Source organism: Lynx rufus, unplaced genomic scaffold (assembly GCF_022079265.1).
Source record: "Lynx rufus isolate CCGP_SWC_20201006 ecotype Redwood Valley unplaced genomic scaffold, mLynRuf1.p SCAF_6, whole genome shotgun sequence".
NCBI classification, from domain to species: domain Eukaryota; kingdom Metazoa; phylum Chordata; class Mammalia; order Carnivora; family Felidae; genus Lynx; species Lynx rufus.
Genome location: NW_025814878.1, coordinates 82,335,637 through 82,353,078, shown reverse-complemented (window position 1 = coordinate 82,353,078; position 17,442 = coordinate 82,335,637). Strand labels below are relative to the sequence as shown.

At 40.4% G+C, this 17,442-nt stretch overlaps 1 protein-coding gene across 1 annotated transcript in view; it reads left to right on the top strand.

Annotated features, from left to right (window-relative positions):
• Positions 1-15,782, top strand: part of SDHAF4 (succinate dehydrogenase complex assembly factor 4) — a 31,444-nt gene extending 15,662 nt beyond the window's left edge. Inside the window, exon 3 of the mRNA XM_047102853.1 lies at positions 15,578-15,782. Within this exon, the coding sequence (XP_046958809.1) occupies positions 15,578-15,687 (110 nt within the window). The 3' untranslated portion in view covers positions 15,688-15,782. The remainder of the gene's footprint in view (positions 1-15,577) is intronic.
• Positions 15,783-17,442: the final 1,660 nt, after the last annotated feature.

Sequence of the window (17,442 nt, the reverse complement as noted above, 5' to 3'; positions counted from 1 at the left end):
TGTATCAACTATGTTTATGTAATATTCTGAATCCTTTGTTACCATTTCAACAATTTTTTTAATTTTATTTTTTAATATGAAATTTATTGTCAAATTGGTTTCCATATAACATCCAGTGCTCATCCCAACAGGTGCCCTTCTCAGTGCCCATCACCCACTTTCCCCTCCCTGCCACCCCCATCAACCTTCAGTTTATTCTCAGTTTTTAAGAGTCTCTTATGGTTTGCCTCCTTCCCTCTCTGTAACTTTTTTTTCCCCCTTCCCCTCCCCCCATGGTCTTCTGTTAAGTTTCTCAGGATCCACATAAGAGTGAAAACATATGGTATCTGTCTTTCTCTGTATGACTTATTTCACTTAGCCTAACACTCTCCAGTTCCATCCACATTGCTACAAAAAGCCATATTTCATTCTTTCTCATTGCCATGTAGTATTCCATTGTATATATACACCACAACTTCTTTATCCATTCATCAGTTGATGGACGTTTAGGCTCCTTCCATAATTTGGCTATTGTTGAAAGTGCTGCTATAAACATTGGGGTACAAGTGCCCCTATGCATCAGCATTCCTGTATCCTTTGGGTAGATTCCTAGCAGTGCTATTGCTGGCTTACAGGGTAGATATATTTCTAATTTTTTGAGGAACCTCCACGCTGTTTTCCAGAGCGGCTGCACCAGTTTACATTCCCACCAACAGTGCAAGAGGGTTCCCGTTTCTCCACATCCTCGCCAGCATCTATAGTCTCCTGATTTGTTCATTTTAGCTACTCTGACTGGTGTGAGGTGGTATCTCAGTGTGGTTTTGATTTGTATTTCCTGATGAGGAGTGACGTTTAGCATCTTTTCATGTGCCTGTTGGCCATCTGGATGTCTTCTTTAGAGAAGAGTCTATTCATGTCTTCTGCCCATTTCGTCACTGAATTATTTGTTTTTCGGGTGTGGAGTCTGGTGAGTTCTTTATAGATTTTGGATACTAGCCCTTTGTCTGATATGTCATTTGCAAATATCTTTTCCCATTCCGTTGGTTGCCTTTTAGTTTTGTTGATTGTTTCCTTTGCAGTGCAGAAGCTTTTTATCTTGATGAGGTCCCAATAGTTCATTTTTGCTTTTAATTCCCTTGCCTTTGGAAGTGTGTTAAGTAAGAAATTGCTGCGGCTGAGGTCAGAGAGGTTTTTTCCTGCTTTCTCCTCTAGGGTTTTGATGGTTTCCTGTTTCACATTCAGGTTCTTCATCCATTTTGAGTTTATTTTTGTGAATGGTGTAAAAAGAGTTTATTTTTGTGAAAGTGGTCTAGTTTCATTCTTCTGCATGTTGCTGTCCAGTTCTCCCAGCACAATTTGTTAGAGAGACTGTCTTTTTTCCATTTGATTTTTTTTCCTGCTTTGTCAAAGATTAGTTGGCTATACATTTTTGGGGCCAATTCTGGAGTCTCTACTCTATTCCATTGGTCTATGTGTCTGTTTTTTTGCCAATACAATGCTGTCTTGATGATTACAGCTTTGTAGTAGAGACTAAAGTCTGGGATTGTGATGCCTTCCACTTTGGTTTTCTTGTTCAATATTACTTTGGCTATTGGGGGTCTTGTGTGGTTTCATACAAATTTTAGGATTGCTTGTTCTGGCTTTGAGAAGAATGCTGGTGCAATTTTGATTGGGATTGCCTTGAATGTGTAGATTACTTTGGGTAGTATTGACATTCTAACAGTATGTATTCTTCCAGTCCATGAGCACGGAATGTTTCTCCATTTCTTTCCTTGAATCTTCTTCAATTTCCTTCATAAGCTTTCTATAGCTTTCGGCACACAGATCTTTTACATCTTTGGTTAGGTTTATTCCTGGGTATTTTATGATTCATGGTGCAATTTGAATGGGGTCAGTTTCTTTATTTATCTTTCTGTCGCTTCATTATTAATGTATAAGAATGCAACTGATTTCTGTACATTAATTTTCTATCGCAACTTTGCTGAATTCCTGTATCAGTTCTAGTAGACTTTTGGTGGAGTCTGTTGGGTTTTTCATATATAATATCATGTCATCTGCAAAAAATGAAAGCTTGACTTCATCTGTGCCAATTTTGATGCCTTTGATTTCCTTTTGTTGTCTGATTGCGATGCGAGAACTTCCAACACTATGTTAAACAACAGCGGTGAAAGTGGACATCCCTGTCATGTTCCTGATCTCAGGGGGAAAGCTCTCAGTTTTTCCCCATTGAGGATGATATTAGCTGTGGGCTTTTCATAAATGGCTTTTATGATGTTTGAGTATGTTCCTTCTATCCTGACTTTCTCGAGGGTTTTTATTAAGAAAGGATGCTGAATTTTGTCAAATGCTTTTTCTTAATTGATTGACAGGATCATATGGTTCTTATCTTTTCTTTTATTGTGATGTATCACATTGATTGATTTGCGAATATTGAACCAGCCCTGCAGCCCATGAATGAATCCCACTTGATCATGGTGAATAATTCTTTTTATATACTGTTGAATTTGATTTGCTAGTATCTTGTTGAGAATTTTTGCATCCATATTCATCAGAGATATTGGCCTGTAGTTCTCTTTTTTTGCTGGGTCTTTGGTTTGGGAATCAAAGTAATGCTGGCTTCATAGAATGAGTCTGGAAGTTTTACTTCCCTTTCTACTTTTTGGAACAGCTTGAGAAGGTTAGGTATTATCTCTGTCTCTTATAGACAGCAAATAAATGTGTCTTGTTTTTTTATCCATTCTGATACCCTATGTCTTTTGGTTGGGGCATTTAGTCCATTTACATTCAGTGTTATTATTGAAAGATATGGGTTTAGAGGCATTTGTGATATCTGTAGGTTGCATGCTTGTAGTGGTGTCTCTGGTACTTTGTGATCCTTGCAACATTTCACCCACAGAATCCTCCTGAGGATTTCTTGTAGGGCTGGTTTAGTGGTGATGAATTCCTTCAGTTTTTGTTTGTTTGAAAAACCTTTATCTCTCCTATTCTGAATGACAGACTTGCTGAATAAAGGATTCTTGGCTGCATATTTTTTCTGTTCATCACATTGAAGATTTCCTGCTGTTCCTTTCTGGCCTGCCAACTTTCAGTAGATAGGTCTGCCACTAGTCTTATTGGTCTCCCTTTGTAAGTTAGAACCTGTTTATCCCAAGCTGCTTTCAGAATTTTCTCTTTATCCTTGTATTTGCCAGTTTCACTATGATATGTCATGCAGAAGATCAATTCAAGTTACGTCTGAAGGGAGTTCTCTGTGCCTCTTGGATTTCAATGCCTTTTTCCTTCCCCAGATCAGGGAAGTTCTCAGCTATGATTTGTTCAAGTACACCTTCAGCCCCTTTCTCTGTCTCTTCTGGAATTCCTGTGATAGGGATATTGTTCCGTTTGATTGCATTACTTAGGTCTCTAATTCTCCCCTCTTATTCCTGGATTTTTTTATCTCTTTTTCTCAGCTTCCTCTTTTTCCATAATTTTATCTTCCAATTCACCTATTCTCTCCTCTGCCTCTTCAATCCATGCTGTGGCTGCCTCTATTTTATTTTGCACCTCATTTATAGCATTTTTTAATTCATCATGACTATTTTTCAGTCCCTTGATCTCTATAGCAATAGATTCTCTGCTGTCCTCTGCTTTTTTCAAGCCCAGCGATTACTTTTAGGACTATTATTCTAAATTCTTGTTCCGTTATATTGCTTATGTTGGTTTTGATCAATTCATTAGCTGTCGTGACTTCCTGGCGTTTCTTTTGAGAAGAATTCCTCCGTTTTGTCACTTTGGCTAGCTTTCTCTACCTTATGCTTTTTAAAAGCTTGTGTGCTCTGCACCTGCAAGCACTGCTATATTAAAAGAGGGTCATACACTGTCCAGGGCCTGGCCCTTCTGGAGGTGTTTTTTGGGGGATTGTTACTTGCTCTCTGTTGTTGTGACTTTGGTTATTTTATTACCCTACTCATAGTAATATTTTGTGCCCTCCACCAGATGTGCTTTGATTTGTTCCTTGGAGTAGCCCTGTAAAGGAAAAACTGATAGACAAACAGGAGACAAAAACATGCAAACACACAAACAAATAACACAAACAAATAAACAAAAACAAAAACCTAAACACTAAAAAAACCCCAAAACACGGACTACAAGTAAAGAAGAAGGTGGAGGCAATGCTGATGGAAGAGCACATACAAAGAGAGAAATGACAGGGGTGGGGGGGGGCGGCTGTGGGGATGTGTGTGTGGAAATAAAAGTTGACTAGGCAGAGAGACTAAAAGGCTTAATCCAGAGGGAGAGAAAGGAAAATAAAGAAGGAGGCAGGAAAAACGAAACGAAGATAAAATTACCCAGACAGGGTAGATGGTATATGGCTAGATTATTCTAGAGAAAGAGAAAGGAGTGTAAAGAAGGAGGTGTAGAACATGTATCAAGACAATGGATTAAATATGCCTGTTTAGACAGACCAATAACCAGAGTAACCAGCCTAGGGGAGGGAAGAGATAAGGAGGAGAAATTGGTTGGGGGTGAGAATATATCTATATATCCAGAATTGACCTAGAGTTAATCCAGGCAATGCTGCATTGCTTGTCTCAAGTAGCTGTCTGCAGGGTCTGTGCCACTCTGGTGGATATGCAGTTACCCAGTGCAGAGGAGCGTGGTTTGGCATTATCTGGACCCACCTCCTCTATGGACCCCCAGAGTGATCCCTGAGGCGCTTCCTTGGTGGTGGTGGGGGAGGGGGGAATGGCGATCTTCCAGTCTCTTCTCCACGGAGCCGGACCTGGTGGACTGTTGTTTGAGTCGTCCTCACTGTACTGCGGGCGCAGATGGGGCAGTCCTTCTCGCTCCACCAACTGCCTTGACCCTGTGCTTGGCTAGAATTCAAAGTCCCGCTCTGTGCGCTCTGGCGCTGGGAAAGCGCCTCTCAGTGCCGCAATATGTGTTCCCAAATGGCTTTGTCTGTGCCACCGCACTTCAGGGAAGACTGACTTCTGTTGCAGACTTATTGCGACTGAGAGCTGCTGCCCTCGCCGCAAGCCCCTGGGGTGGCAGATGCAGGCAAGCTTTGTCTTTTCCCACGGCACTCCAGGGAAACTGGAGCTGCCTTATCCTCCTGCAGACTGAGCCCTCGGCCCAGCCACTGCGCCCCAGGGTGGCAGATGCAGGCAGGTTCTGTCTCCAGGGAGGGAACCACTTTCTCCAGCTGCAGACTGAGCCTCTGAACTACCACCACACCCAGGCCTGGCTTCCTTCCTCCCCAGGTGCTCGAACAGGCAGCTGGCCCCAGTCTGAAAAAAGCCCCACAGTTAGAGATAAGATCCGTCTCGGGGCGCCTGGGTGGCTCAGTCGGTTGAGCGCCGACTTCAGCTCAGGTCACGATCTCGCGGTCTGTGAGTTCGAGCCCCGCATCGGGCCCCTGTGCTGACAGCTCAGAGCCCGGAGCCTGCTTCAGATTCTGTGTCTCCCTCTCTCTGACCCTCCCCCGTTCATGCTCCGTCTCTCTCTGTCTCAAAAATAAATAAACGTTAAAAAAAAATTAAAAAAAAAAAATCCCTCTCAGTCTCAGTCCAAGGTCTTTCTCCTGTCCAGCTAGGTCCTGCACTTCCCTAGAGGCTCTTTCTCTTCCCTTTGTCTCTCCACAGAAGGGGGTCCCTCCCCTCTGTGCCCACATGGCCTTTTTTATTTCCCCCAGTTCGCAGTTACCCACCGATCTTTTTTCCAGCTTTCCCATTTTCTTCCTAGTAGATTCAGTCTCTTTTCCTCCCAGGCTCTGGTGTTCAAAGTCCTTTGGCTTCTACACTTCTTTGTTTGAGAGACGCGGGACATATGGATCCCCCTACTTCTCCGCCATGTTGGCCCTCTCAGCATTTCAACAATCTTCACAGCATCTTCAGTAGGAGTAGATTCATCTCAAGAAACCACTTTCTTTGCTCATCCACAAGAAGCAACTCCTTACCCATTAAAGTTTTTTTTTAAGTCTCTCTCTCTTTTTTTTCTTTTTTTTAGTGTTTATTTATTTTGACAGAAAGAGAATACATGCATGAGCCAGGGGTGGGGGCAGAGAGAAAGGAAGAGAGAGAATTCCAAGCAGGCTCCTGAGCTGTCAACGTGGTGCTCAATCCCACAAACCAGGAGTTCATGACCTGAGCCAAAATCAAGAGTTGATTGATTTAGAGATCAACAGTTAATGAGCTACCCAGACGCCCCATTGTCCATTAAAGTTTTATCACAAGATTGCAGCAATTCAGTCACATCTCAGGCTCCACTTTTAGTTCTAGATTTCTTGCTATTTCTATCACATCTGCATTTTCCCCAATGAAGTCTTGAACCCTTTAGAATCATTTATGAGAGTTGGAATGAAATTCTTTTCAACTCCTTGTAATGTTGATATGTTGACCTTTTCCCATGAATCACATATGTTCTTAATGGCATCTAGAATGGTGAATCCTTTCCAGAAGGTTTTCAATGTAGTTTGCCCAGATCCATCAGAGCAATCACCATCTATGGCAGCTGCAGCCTTATGAAATGTATTTCTTAAATAATATGACTTGAAAGTCAAATGACTCCTTGATCTTTGGGCTGAAGAATAGATGTTGTGTTAGGCATGAAAACAATATTAATCTCATTGTACATCTTCATCAGAGCTCTTGGGCACCAGGTGCATTGTCAGTGAGCAGTCATATTTTGAAAGGAATCTTTTTTTTCTGAGCAGTAGGTCTCATCAGCAGGCTAAAATATTCAGTAAACCATGTTGTGAACAGATGTGCTGTCATCCAGGCTGTGTTGTTCCATTTATAGAGCATAGGAAGAATAGATTTAGCATAGTTTTTAAGTGCCGTAGGATTTGTGGAATGGTAAATGAACACTGTCTTCAGCTTAAAGTCACCAGCTACATTAGCCCCCCTAACAAGAGAGTCAGCCTATTCTATGAAGCTTTGAAGGCAGGCATTGGCTTCTTTTCCCCAGCTATGAAAGTCCTTTTTCCATAGAAGGCTGTTTTGTCCACATTGAAAATCTATTGTTTAATGTAGCCACCTTCATTAATTATCTTAGCTAGATCTTCTGGATTGCTTGCTGCAGCTTCTATATCAGCGCTTGCCGCTTTACCTTGCACTTAGATGGTATGGAGATGGCTCCATACCTCATGAACCAAGCTATGCTAGCTTTAAACTGTTCTGCAGCTTCTTTACCTGTCTGTCTTTAAAGAACTGAAGAGAGTAGGCCCTTGCTCTGGAAGGCTTTATCTTAAGGGAATGTTGTGACTGGTTTGATCTTCTATCCAGACTACTATAATGTTCTCAATGAGCAATAAAGCTGTTTTGTTTTCTTATCATTTGTGTATTCACTGATGTAGCACTTTTAATTTCCTTCATGAACTTTTCCTTTGAGTGCACATTTTGGGTAACTGGTTATCACAAGAGGCCTAGCTTTTGGCCTGTCTCAGCTTTCAATGTGTACCTTCCCTGTTAAGCCTACTCATGTCTAGCTTTTGATTTAAAGTGAGAGACATGTGACTCTTCCTTTCATTTGAACACTTAGAAGCCATTGTAGGGTTATTAATTGGCCCAATTTTAGTCTTATTTTACTCCCAGGAATAGGGAGGCCCAAAGAGGGGGAAAGACAAGGGAACAGCTGTTCATGGAGCATTCAGAGCATTCACAATGTCTATCAGTTAACTGTTTTATATGGATATGAGCCCTGATGCCCCAAAACAATTACAATAGTAATATCAAAGATCACTCATCACAGATCACAATAGCAAATATAACAATAATGACAAAATTTGAAATATTGTGAGAATTACTAAAATATGACACAGAAACACAAAGCGAGGAAATGCTGTGTGGAAAAACGGCACCAATAGACTTGTTCACTGTAGGGATGCCACAATTTGTAAAACATGCAGTATGTCAGGCTCCTGGGTATTTCACTTGGTTAAGTGCCCAACTCTTGATTTCAGCTCAGGTCATGATCTTGTAGTTCATGGGTTTGAGTCCTGTGTCAGGCTTGTGCTGCTGACAGTGTGGAGCCTGCTTGGGATTCTCTCTGCCCCTCCCTCCCTCTCTCTCTTTCTCTCTCTCTCTCAAAATTAATAAACTTTTTTTCAAATGTAGTATGTGTGAAGCACAATAAAATGAAGTATGCCTTTATAGTAAAGCTCCTTAATTTTTGAAGTATCAAAATATTTTAGTTATTGAAGAGAAAGAATGAAAGAAATATGTTATTGTTTATAATTCTTTATTAACAATAATGAAGCATATTTCACAATGACTAAATTCCCATATTGACCATCAATATGTGTAGATTAAAAAAAATAATTTCTAAGCCCCTGACATTGATTGATTGTGTTTGATTGTTTTATTCGTTATAAGCCATTATTCATGTGACAAAGTATATGAACTGAGACCTGCTTTGATCTGAGTAACAGAAAACCACTTGAGCAGACTTAAACAAGAGGTAGTGTAGGTTGTTATTGGGCTACGAGGTACATAGGTGGGGTACTCAGGGCAGTGATGCTGCTGGACCTTGGAAAAAACAGACCTTAGGAGTAAACAGTATATGGAAACCAGGATATTCTCCCTCTTTCTCTTGTCCCCGGTCTCTTCTTTTTGTTGTTTTCTGTCATTAGACTCCCTTTTTTTAAAAAAAAAATTTTTTTTTTTAACATTTATTTATTTTTGAGACAGAGAGAGACAGAGCATGAATGGGGGAGGGTCAGAGAGAGAGGGAGACACAGAATCTGAAACAGGCTCCAGGCTCTGAGCCGTCAGCACAGAGCCTGACGCGGGGCTTGAACTCACGAACCGCGAGATCATGACCTGAGCCGAAGTCGGACACTTAACCGACTGAGCCACCCAGGCGCCCCTAGACTCCCTTTTAAGTCCACTGGGCAGAAGGAACTGTTCCCAGCATCTACTCAGGTCAATAGAGCAACTAGCTGAAAATAACTAGTTGTTTAGTTATAATTCCAAAAGTATTTTATTTTATTTTTAGTAGGCTGCACACCCAGCATGGGGCTTGAATTCATTACTCTGAGACCAAAAGTTGCCTGCTGTACCAACTGAGACAGCCACATGCCCCTCTAATTCAAAATTTCCTAAGAAAAGAGCTCATTGGCCAAGCTTGGATTGGGTGCCTATAGCTAAATCAATGTGGGTGGCACTGGGGTGGGTCACAGGTGAAGGTGGTGGTTCTCACTGTAGCCATATAGTTGGAGAAAGAGAAGAGGAAGTTTGGAGAGGAAAGGAGTTTTTGAGGATGGTGGGATGATAGACTAAACATTGTTTTGTATTTAGTGTACACAAAATTCCACTCATGTTCTAAAGCTGTGTTTTTTTTTAAGTTTGTTTGTTTGTTTGTTTGTTTTGAGAAAGAGAAGGGCGAGCAAGCCGGGAAGGAACAGAGAGAAAGGGAGAGATAGAATCCCAAGCAGGCTCCATGCTATCAGCACAGAACCCAGTGTGGGGCTTTGATCTCACAAATCGTGAGATCACGACCTGAGCTGAACAAGAGTGGGCTGCTTAACCAATTCATCCACCCAGGCACACCAAGCTCTGATTTTTAAAATGGTACTTTATTTTTATTCTGTACTCTTTTGTATCTTTGAATTGTGGAACATGTGCATGCATTTGCTATTCAAAAAATAACGTTGTAGACAGCATACATGCAAACATACCAGTTTGAAACTTTGGCAAGGCTGCCCTGCTTGTCTAATTTATCCAGTCTCCTGAGAGTTAACCCATCTATGCAGTGAAGCATCCTAGGTAAGAAGATAATAAACAGAGGATATAGGGACCTGTATCTGGAACTCTTCAGAATATGAAAACTTCTGTTTTTGTTCTTTCAGTTAAATATTTCAATTTATAGCATCTTTTCTAAGCCCAGTCTAATAACCAGATCAATCTGCCAAAATGATGGAGACCGTTAAAGAGTTGGTATAATCTAAAGGTAAAATTCTTTCCTGGTTTTAGCCAAGCACAAAAATTTGAGAGGAATATTTTCATTAAAGCATCATACACAAAAGCAGCAATCCCAGAAGTAAACCCCCACCTATTGCTCAGTTGGTTTTTGAGAAGGTTGCCATGTTCATTCGGTGGCAGAAAGGACAGTTTTTTCTATAAGTGGTTCTGGGAAAACTGGATAATCACATGCAAAAGAAAAAAATTGTACCCTTACCTTATACCATATATAAAAATTAACTCTAAAAATGTCGAAAACCTAAAATTAAGAGGTAAGCCTATAAAATTCTTAGATGAAAACTTTGGGGAAAATCTTCATGATATTGAATTTGACAACTGTTTAATTGCTATGACACGAAGAACATAGACGACAAACACAAAAAATAGATAAAATTGCACATTAGCAAAATTAATAAATTTTGTACATCAAAGGACATTATCAAGAAAGTAAAAAGATAACCTACAGAATGGCAGAAATATTTGTAAATAATATAGCTGACAAAGAGTTAATATCCAGAGTATGTGAAAAGCTCCTACAACTCCACAAAAACAACCTAATTCAAAAATGGGCAAATGACTTGAACATACATTTCTCTAAAGAAGATATACAAATAACTAACAAGCACTTGAAATAGGGCTCACCACCACTAATTACAAATCAAAACTACAGTGAGATACCACTTCAACTGCAGTGGGTGTGTATGATGGCTACAATTTAAGGAAAACTGGAAAACAAGTGATGGCAACAACGTGGAGCAACATAGCAACTGTTCATAGCAACTTTATTCACAATAGCCAAAAGAAACGACTCAGATGTTCATCGATAGGTAAATGGGTAAACAAAATGTGGTAAGTACATATAGTGGAATACTATTCAGTCATTAAAAGGAATGGCATGTTATTTTATTTATTTTTTATTTTTTTTAATGTTTATTTATTTTTGAGACAGAGAGAGACAGAGCATGAATGGGGGAGGGTCAGAGAGAGAGGGAGACACAGAATCTGAAGCAGGCTCCAGGCTGTGAGCTGTCAGCACAGAGCCCGACACGGGGCTCGAACTCACAGACTGTGAGATCATGACCTGAGCTGAAGTCAGACGCTTAACCGACTGAGCCACCCAGGTGCCCCAGGAATGGCATTTTAATAATGTGCTACAATATGGATGGACCTTGAAAACATTATGCTTAGTGAAATAAGTTAGACACAGAGGGACAAATACATGATTCCACTTAAATTATGTACCTTGAGTAGGCAGATTCATAGAGACAAGGTAGAATAGAGGTTATCAAAGTCTAGAGGAAGGGAGAAAGGGAAAGTTTTTGCTTAATGGGTATAGAGTTTATATTGAGGATGATGAAAAACTTGTGGGTGTAGATAGTGTGATAGTTACCAATGAGAATATATATAGTCAGTGCCACTGAATTGTACACTTATAAGTGGTTAAAATGATAAACTATATCATAATGGGATTAATATGATAAATGTTATATATATTTCACATAGTAAAGAAAAAAGCACATTTCAAAAGGTAATCATCTGTTTGACACAGTGCCAGCTATTCATCTTAATTTTTGAGTCGCTGCAATTTATGTTGAACCTACCATCTCTTAGAAGCTGGTCTGGTAAATATCACCAAACCCAGCAAATGCCTTTCAGTCCTCATTTTATATGAACTGTCTACAAGTTTCAACATTGTTAACCACTGCTGCTAGAAATCTGCCTGTCGTGGTTTTGGTTATGCTTTGCCCAGTTTCTCCTCCTATTTCTTCAACCAATTTTTCCTCACTTCTTTTTTAAGCTCTTCTACCTCTGCCCAAAAGTAGAGAGTCAGAAATCTGGGGATATCCTTCACTCCTGCTTCTCCTGTGTCCTGGATCCAATACCTTCTTAACATGTCAAACTCATTCATCCTGCCAATGAAGCCCAAATTCAAGCATCTGTGGTTTTGTTGGTCTCCTAACAAGTTTGTCTTCTTCCTTGTTTCCTTCTTTCTGGGCTTGTCTCCCTGCCTATGCTACGCATGTCATTCTAAGAAAAATATATAGGTGGTCCCTTTGCAAAGAGTAGACTTCATTAAGATAATAAAGGGGCGCGCTTGGGTGGCTCAGTCAGTTAAGTGTCCAACTTCAACTCAGGTCATGATCTCATGGTTCGTGAGTTTGAGCCTCGTGTCAGGCTCTGTGCTGACAGCTCAAAGCCTGGAACCTGCTTCAGATCCAAGTCTCCCTCTCTCTCTACCCCTCCCCCACTCACGCTCTGTCTCTCTAATAAACATTAAAAAAAATTTGTTAAGATAATAAAGGAAGATTGTTTGCATCTGAACACCCTGTTTGATGCAAAGATGAATAAGGAAAATGAGATACGAAAATAACTAACAGGACATCATGTGGTAACTGGCATAAGAAATAATGCAAAAAGTTCAGAAAAAAAGGAGAGAAAAGAGATTAACATTGAGCTTGGTTTAAAAGACACAATAAAATCATAAGTAGTTAAGGAATGGTAGGGAGACATTTCAAAAAAGAGAAAGATGGGCACCTAGGTGGCTCATTCGGTTGAGCATCTGACTCCTTGATTTCGGCCCAGGTCATGATCCCAGAACATGGGATCAAGCCCTGTGTAGGGTTCTGCACTGAGGCACTGAGCATGGAGCCTGCTTAAGATTCTCTCTCTCTCTCTCTCTCTCTCTCTCTCTCTCTCTCTGCCCTCTTCCCTGTTCATGTGCTCTCTATAAAATAAAATAAAAAAAAAGAAAGATGTGGTCAGAGAAAGAGAGGCCAGGGAGATGCATGCAAGATACATCCAATGTACCTGTTTTGCTGCAGCATAGGGTGTATATAGTGGATTAATAGAATATAAAGCTAGAAAGGTAGATTTGGCTCAAGTTTGGGAGTGCCTGAAGTACCAGTTTATAGCGTATGGGCTTTATGCAGTAGACAGTGAAGAAAGCTCTCAAGTTTTTTGAATGGAGATTATTTTAATCAGCTTTACTGTAGTATAATCTGCATATAATAAAATTCACCCATTTTAAGAAACAGTTTTATGAATTTTAACAATGTTTATAACCATATAACCAACACAAAGTATAAAACAATTCAATCCCACAAAGAGCCCCTGGTGCCTCTTTATAATTAGTTTCATTCTCCCATCCCCCTGGCAACCATGAATCTGTTCTCTGTCACTGTAATTTTGCCCTTCCTAGGATTTTATATAAATGAAATCATACAGTACATAATCATTTGTGTCTGGCCTCTTTCACTTAATGTAATGTGGAGGAGGGATTCTGTTTTAGAAAGATTAATTTATCCTTCTATGCAGGTTAGGCTGGAGTCATGAGAGTCAGAAAACAGAGATGAGTTAGAAAATGGTTGCATTAGTCTAGAATATGACTCCAAGCATGACTCAGGATGGAACTAATGAGAGTAAAGAATTTCAGAAAGCTATAGATTATAATGAGGGTGAAAATTGGGTTAAACAAACATGAGGGAAAAGCCTCCATAGGAGGCTGCAGTCAGAAAGAAGAAAGCTCAAGAGTGTGAGACTTGGAGAAGGAACACATTCAGGAGATAATGAAATCGAAATGGATAGCACAAGTGGATGTGAAGATCACTAGGAAAGAGGATTAAGGACCTCCATGTCCCCAGTATGTGAGGATACTAATGTGCATGTTGATATGAAGAACAATGGGGAGAGATCAAACTATGAATCAAATATTGATCCTATCCAAGAAGTTAGAAGAGTCTTTGACTTTATTACTGGACTACAGAAAAGCACTGGACAAGTAAATGGTGCAGAATTCAAAAGAGGAAAGGCTGTAAAGATTTGGTGGTAGAATGACAGACTGGAAGTAGCAGTGAGGTGCAGGGACATCTTGACCCTTTCTTTCTTGCCTAGTGCTATGGACTGAGTTGTGTCTCCCTAAAATCCATATGTTGAATCCCTAACCCCCCGAATGGGGGTGGTATTTGGAGATAGGGCCTTTAAGAGATAATTAGGTTTTTTTTTAATTTTTTTTGATGTTTATTATTTTTGAGAGACAGAGCATGAGCGGGGTAGGGGCAGAGAGAGAGGGAGAGACAGACTCTGAAGCAGGCTTCAGGCTCTGAGCTGTCAGCACAGAGCCCGATGCAGGACTCGAACCCATGAGCTGTGAGATCATGACCTGAGCCGAAGTCGGGCTCTCAACCGACTGAGCCACCCAGGCGCCCCTAGAGATGGTTTTAAATGAGGTCATGAGAATTCCCTATGTCGGAATTCGTGTCCTTATAAGAAGAGACACTAGAGAGCTCGCCATCATTCTCTCCCTGCCATGTGAGGACACTGAGAAGGGGCTGTCTACAAGCCAGGAAGAGTCTTCACCAGAACCCAGCCATGCTGGCACCCTGCTTGCAGACTCCTAGCCTCGAGAGCTGTGAGAAAGTTAGTTTCTGTTGTTTAAGTCTACGGTAGTTTGTTTTGGCAACCCAAGCTGATGAAGATACTCGGTGAGCCCCAGAAATATGGGAGATGGAAGAGCTTCCATTAGATGCTTTCAGAGGAAGTCCCAGCAAGGAGTTCTTAGGAAATAGAATGACAGGGTAGGGAATACTTGATTCACAGTAGAGAAAGAATTTTAAAAACAGATACATATTTGAAAATTTTCAGGGTTAATTGTCTTTTTTCCTAGACAGGGACTATGGGATTTTGGTGATGTTCATCTAGTTTTCTAAAGAGACACAGAGTAAGAATTGGGGTTCTTTCTAATAGCTGACTCCTCTTCTGTCCGCCCCATATACAGAGCAGTAGTTTATGGGTTAAAAACAAGACTGCAACCAGACTGTCTGAATTCAAACTCTGTTTATCACTTGGTAGCTAGCTGTGTGATCAGGAGCACCTTTCTGAACCTCTTTGTGTCTCATGTTCCTCATCTATAAAATGGAGACAATAACTGTTCCTGTCCCATATGATTATTATGAGGATTAAATGAGTTACTGTGAATAAAGTACTCAGAATTGGGCCAGACTCAAGATGAATAGTCCTTTATGAACACACAGTATTCAGAGTAATAGTTGTTATGTCCATGAATGGCAGTGTCAGCTAACCATTTCATGAAGCCAAAATCCTATGATGAAGAACAATAATACTCATAACTAAAATTAATTGGGCATTCTTCGGTACCCGGCAGTGAGCTGGATCCTTTACATGCATCTCTTTGTTTAATTTTCAACATAGCAAATCAGATATGGTTGTTATACCCATTTTACTGATAAAGAAAACTGAGGCAGTGAGCCAAAGTAACCTTGTTTCACAACCTTCCAAACCCTATGGATTTGTACTCTGTATTCCCTGCATTCCTTTCCCTCTCTTTTAATCCATCCATACAAATGCAGCCACTCCCCATATTGGGGCCTGAGAACACTCCAAGAATTCTAAGTAATTAATGTAGGTAATAAAGTTTGTTGGATATGACAATTGTGTCCAGAAGTGATTTCTCAAACTTGGGGAAAAGAACCACATTTACAGTTCATTTAAAAGACTGCATTGTAATAACCTAGTCAGTAGTATCTAGCCTATTAACTCTGCATCTCGACCACTCTGTCTTCAGAATTGGTCTTCATGCTTTTGTCTCTATTGACTGTTTTTTTTTTTTTTTTTTTTTTGTATCTTCTGTCTTTCTTTAGAATTTCCAGATGATATTAATCCCGTTACCAAAGAAAAAGGTGGACCCAGAGGCCCAGAACCTACCCGATATGGAGATTGGGAACGAAAAGGACGCTGTATTGACTTTTAAGCCATATATTATTAACTTCAGTATATTTTTCTGAATATGTACATCTGAATTAATTTATTTCTCATTATTTTCTCTCTGTATATCCTTTAAGTCATTTAATCTCTATAATGTGTTTAAAAACACAAATAGGGGCACCTGGGTGGCGCAGTCGGTTAAGCGTCCGACTTCAGCCAGGTCATGATCTCGGGGTCCGTGGGTTCGATCCCGGCGTCAGGCTGTGGGCTGATGGCTCAGAGCCTGGAGCCTGTTTCCGATTCTGTGTCTCCCTCTCTCTTTGCCCCTCCCCCGTTCATGCTCTGTCTCTCTCTGTCCCAAAAATAAATAAACGTTGAAAAAATAAATAAATAAATAAAAATAAAAACACAAATAGGGGTGCCTGGGTGGCTCAGTCAGTTAAGCTTCCAACGTCGGCTCAGGTCATGATCTCTCAGTTTGTGGGTTTGAGCCCCGCATCGGGCTCTGTGCTGACAGCTCGGAGCCTGCAGCTTGCAGCTTCAAATTCTGTGTCTCCCTCTCTCTCTGCCCCTCCCCTGCTCATACTCTGTCTCTCAAAAATAAATAAAAATGTTTTAAAAACCCACAAATAATGCCTTGAAAGGAAATATGCTGCTATAAATTAAGAAAGGGGAAATATTTCTACATTAGTACATTAATTTTAATTTAAATATATTGGAGTATATAAAAGATGATTAGAGCTGCATATTTCATCATATTGCATTTTAAATTAATCAGCTGCTTATAAAGTACAAATGTAAATAAAACAAGTTTTAATGATTTTTATTGCTATATGCTAGGTAATAGTGCTTTTTGAATGTGAGTTAAATAACACGTTACAGTTTTATAAGGCCACAGTAACAACAGAAACTCTAGCTCCAGAGACAGATTACTTAGGTTCAAATTTTGGCTCTGCTACTTACTAGCTGTGTGACCTGGGGTAAGTTATTCAACTTTTCCACACCTCAGTATCTTCATGTGTAAATTGGAGATAATACTGCCCTTTTTGGGCAGTTGAGAACTTTAAATGAGTAGGTACATGTACTTGGAACAGTGCATAGCACAAACCTCTCATTAAGTGTTAGCTATCTGTAAATCATAAGTGTATTTTTCCAAGTCTCTAGGCTTTCTGGGGGGAAATATTTAGAAACTAAGTTTGAAATACTTTAATTGAAATTGTTTTAGGGGTGCCTGGGTGGCTCAGTCGGTTGAGCGGCCGACTTCAGCTCAGGTCATGATCTTGCGGCCCGTGAGTTCGAGCCCCGTGTCAGGCTCTGTGCTGACAGCTCAGAGCCTGGAGCCTGTTTCAGATTCTGTGTCTCCCTCTCTCTGACCCTCCCCCGTTCATGCTCTGTCTCTCTCTGTCTCAAAAATAAATAAACGTTTAAAAAAAAAAAAAGAAATTGTTTTATGAATATAACATTACAAAATCATTAGTAAGAAAATTAGTGATTTTTTGCACCGATGAACTGAGCAGAAATATGCACTAGTTTGTTAAAACAAAATTTAGGTACAGAGGGCCAATTTGTGACAAAAGCAGGGGATGAAATGGGCCAGCTTAGTCAGTTTTGATGACTCAAAAGCTCTTGTCCTGTGGCCTTTGGATAACTGGGTCAGGAAAAGTCAAGGCCAGTTTATAGACATGGAATGGAAAGGAAGAATAGAAATTGCTGGGCTTGCCTGTGGCAACCCATGCTGGCCTCTGGCTTTACTCTGTCACAGGGATTGGGCCTTCAGCCCCCAGGCTACACTGAAATTACC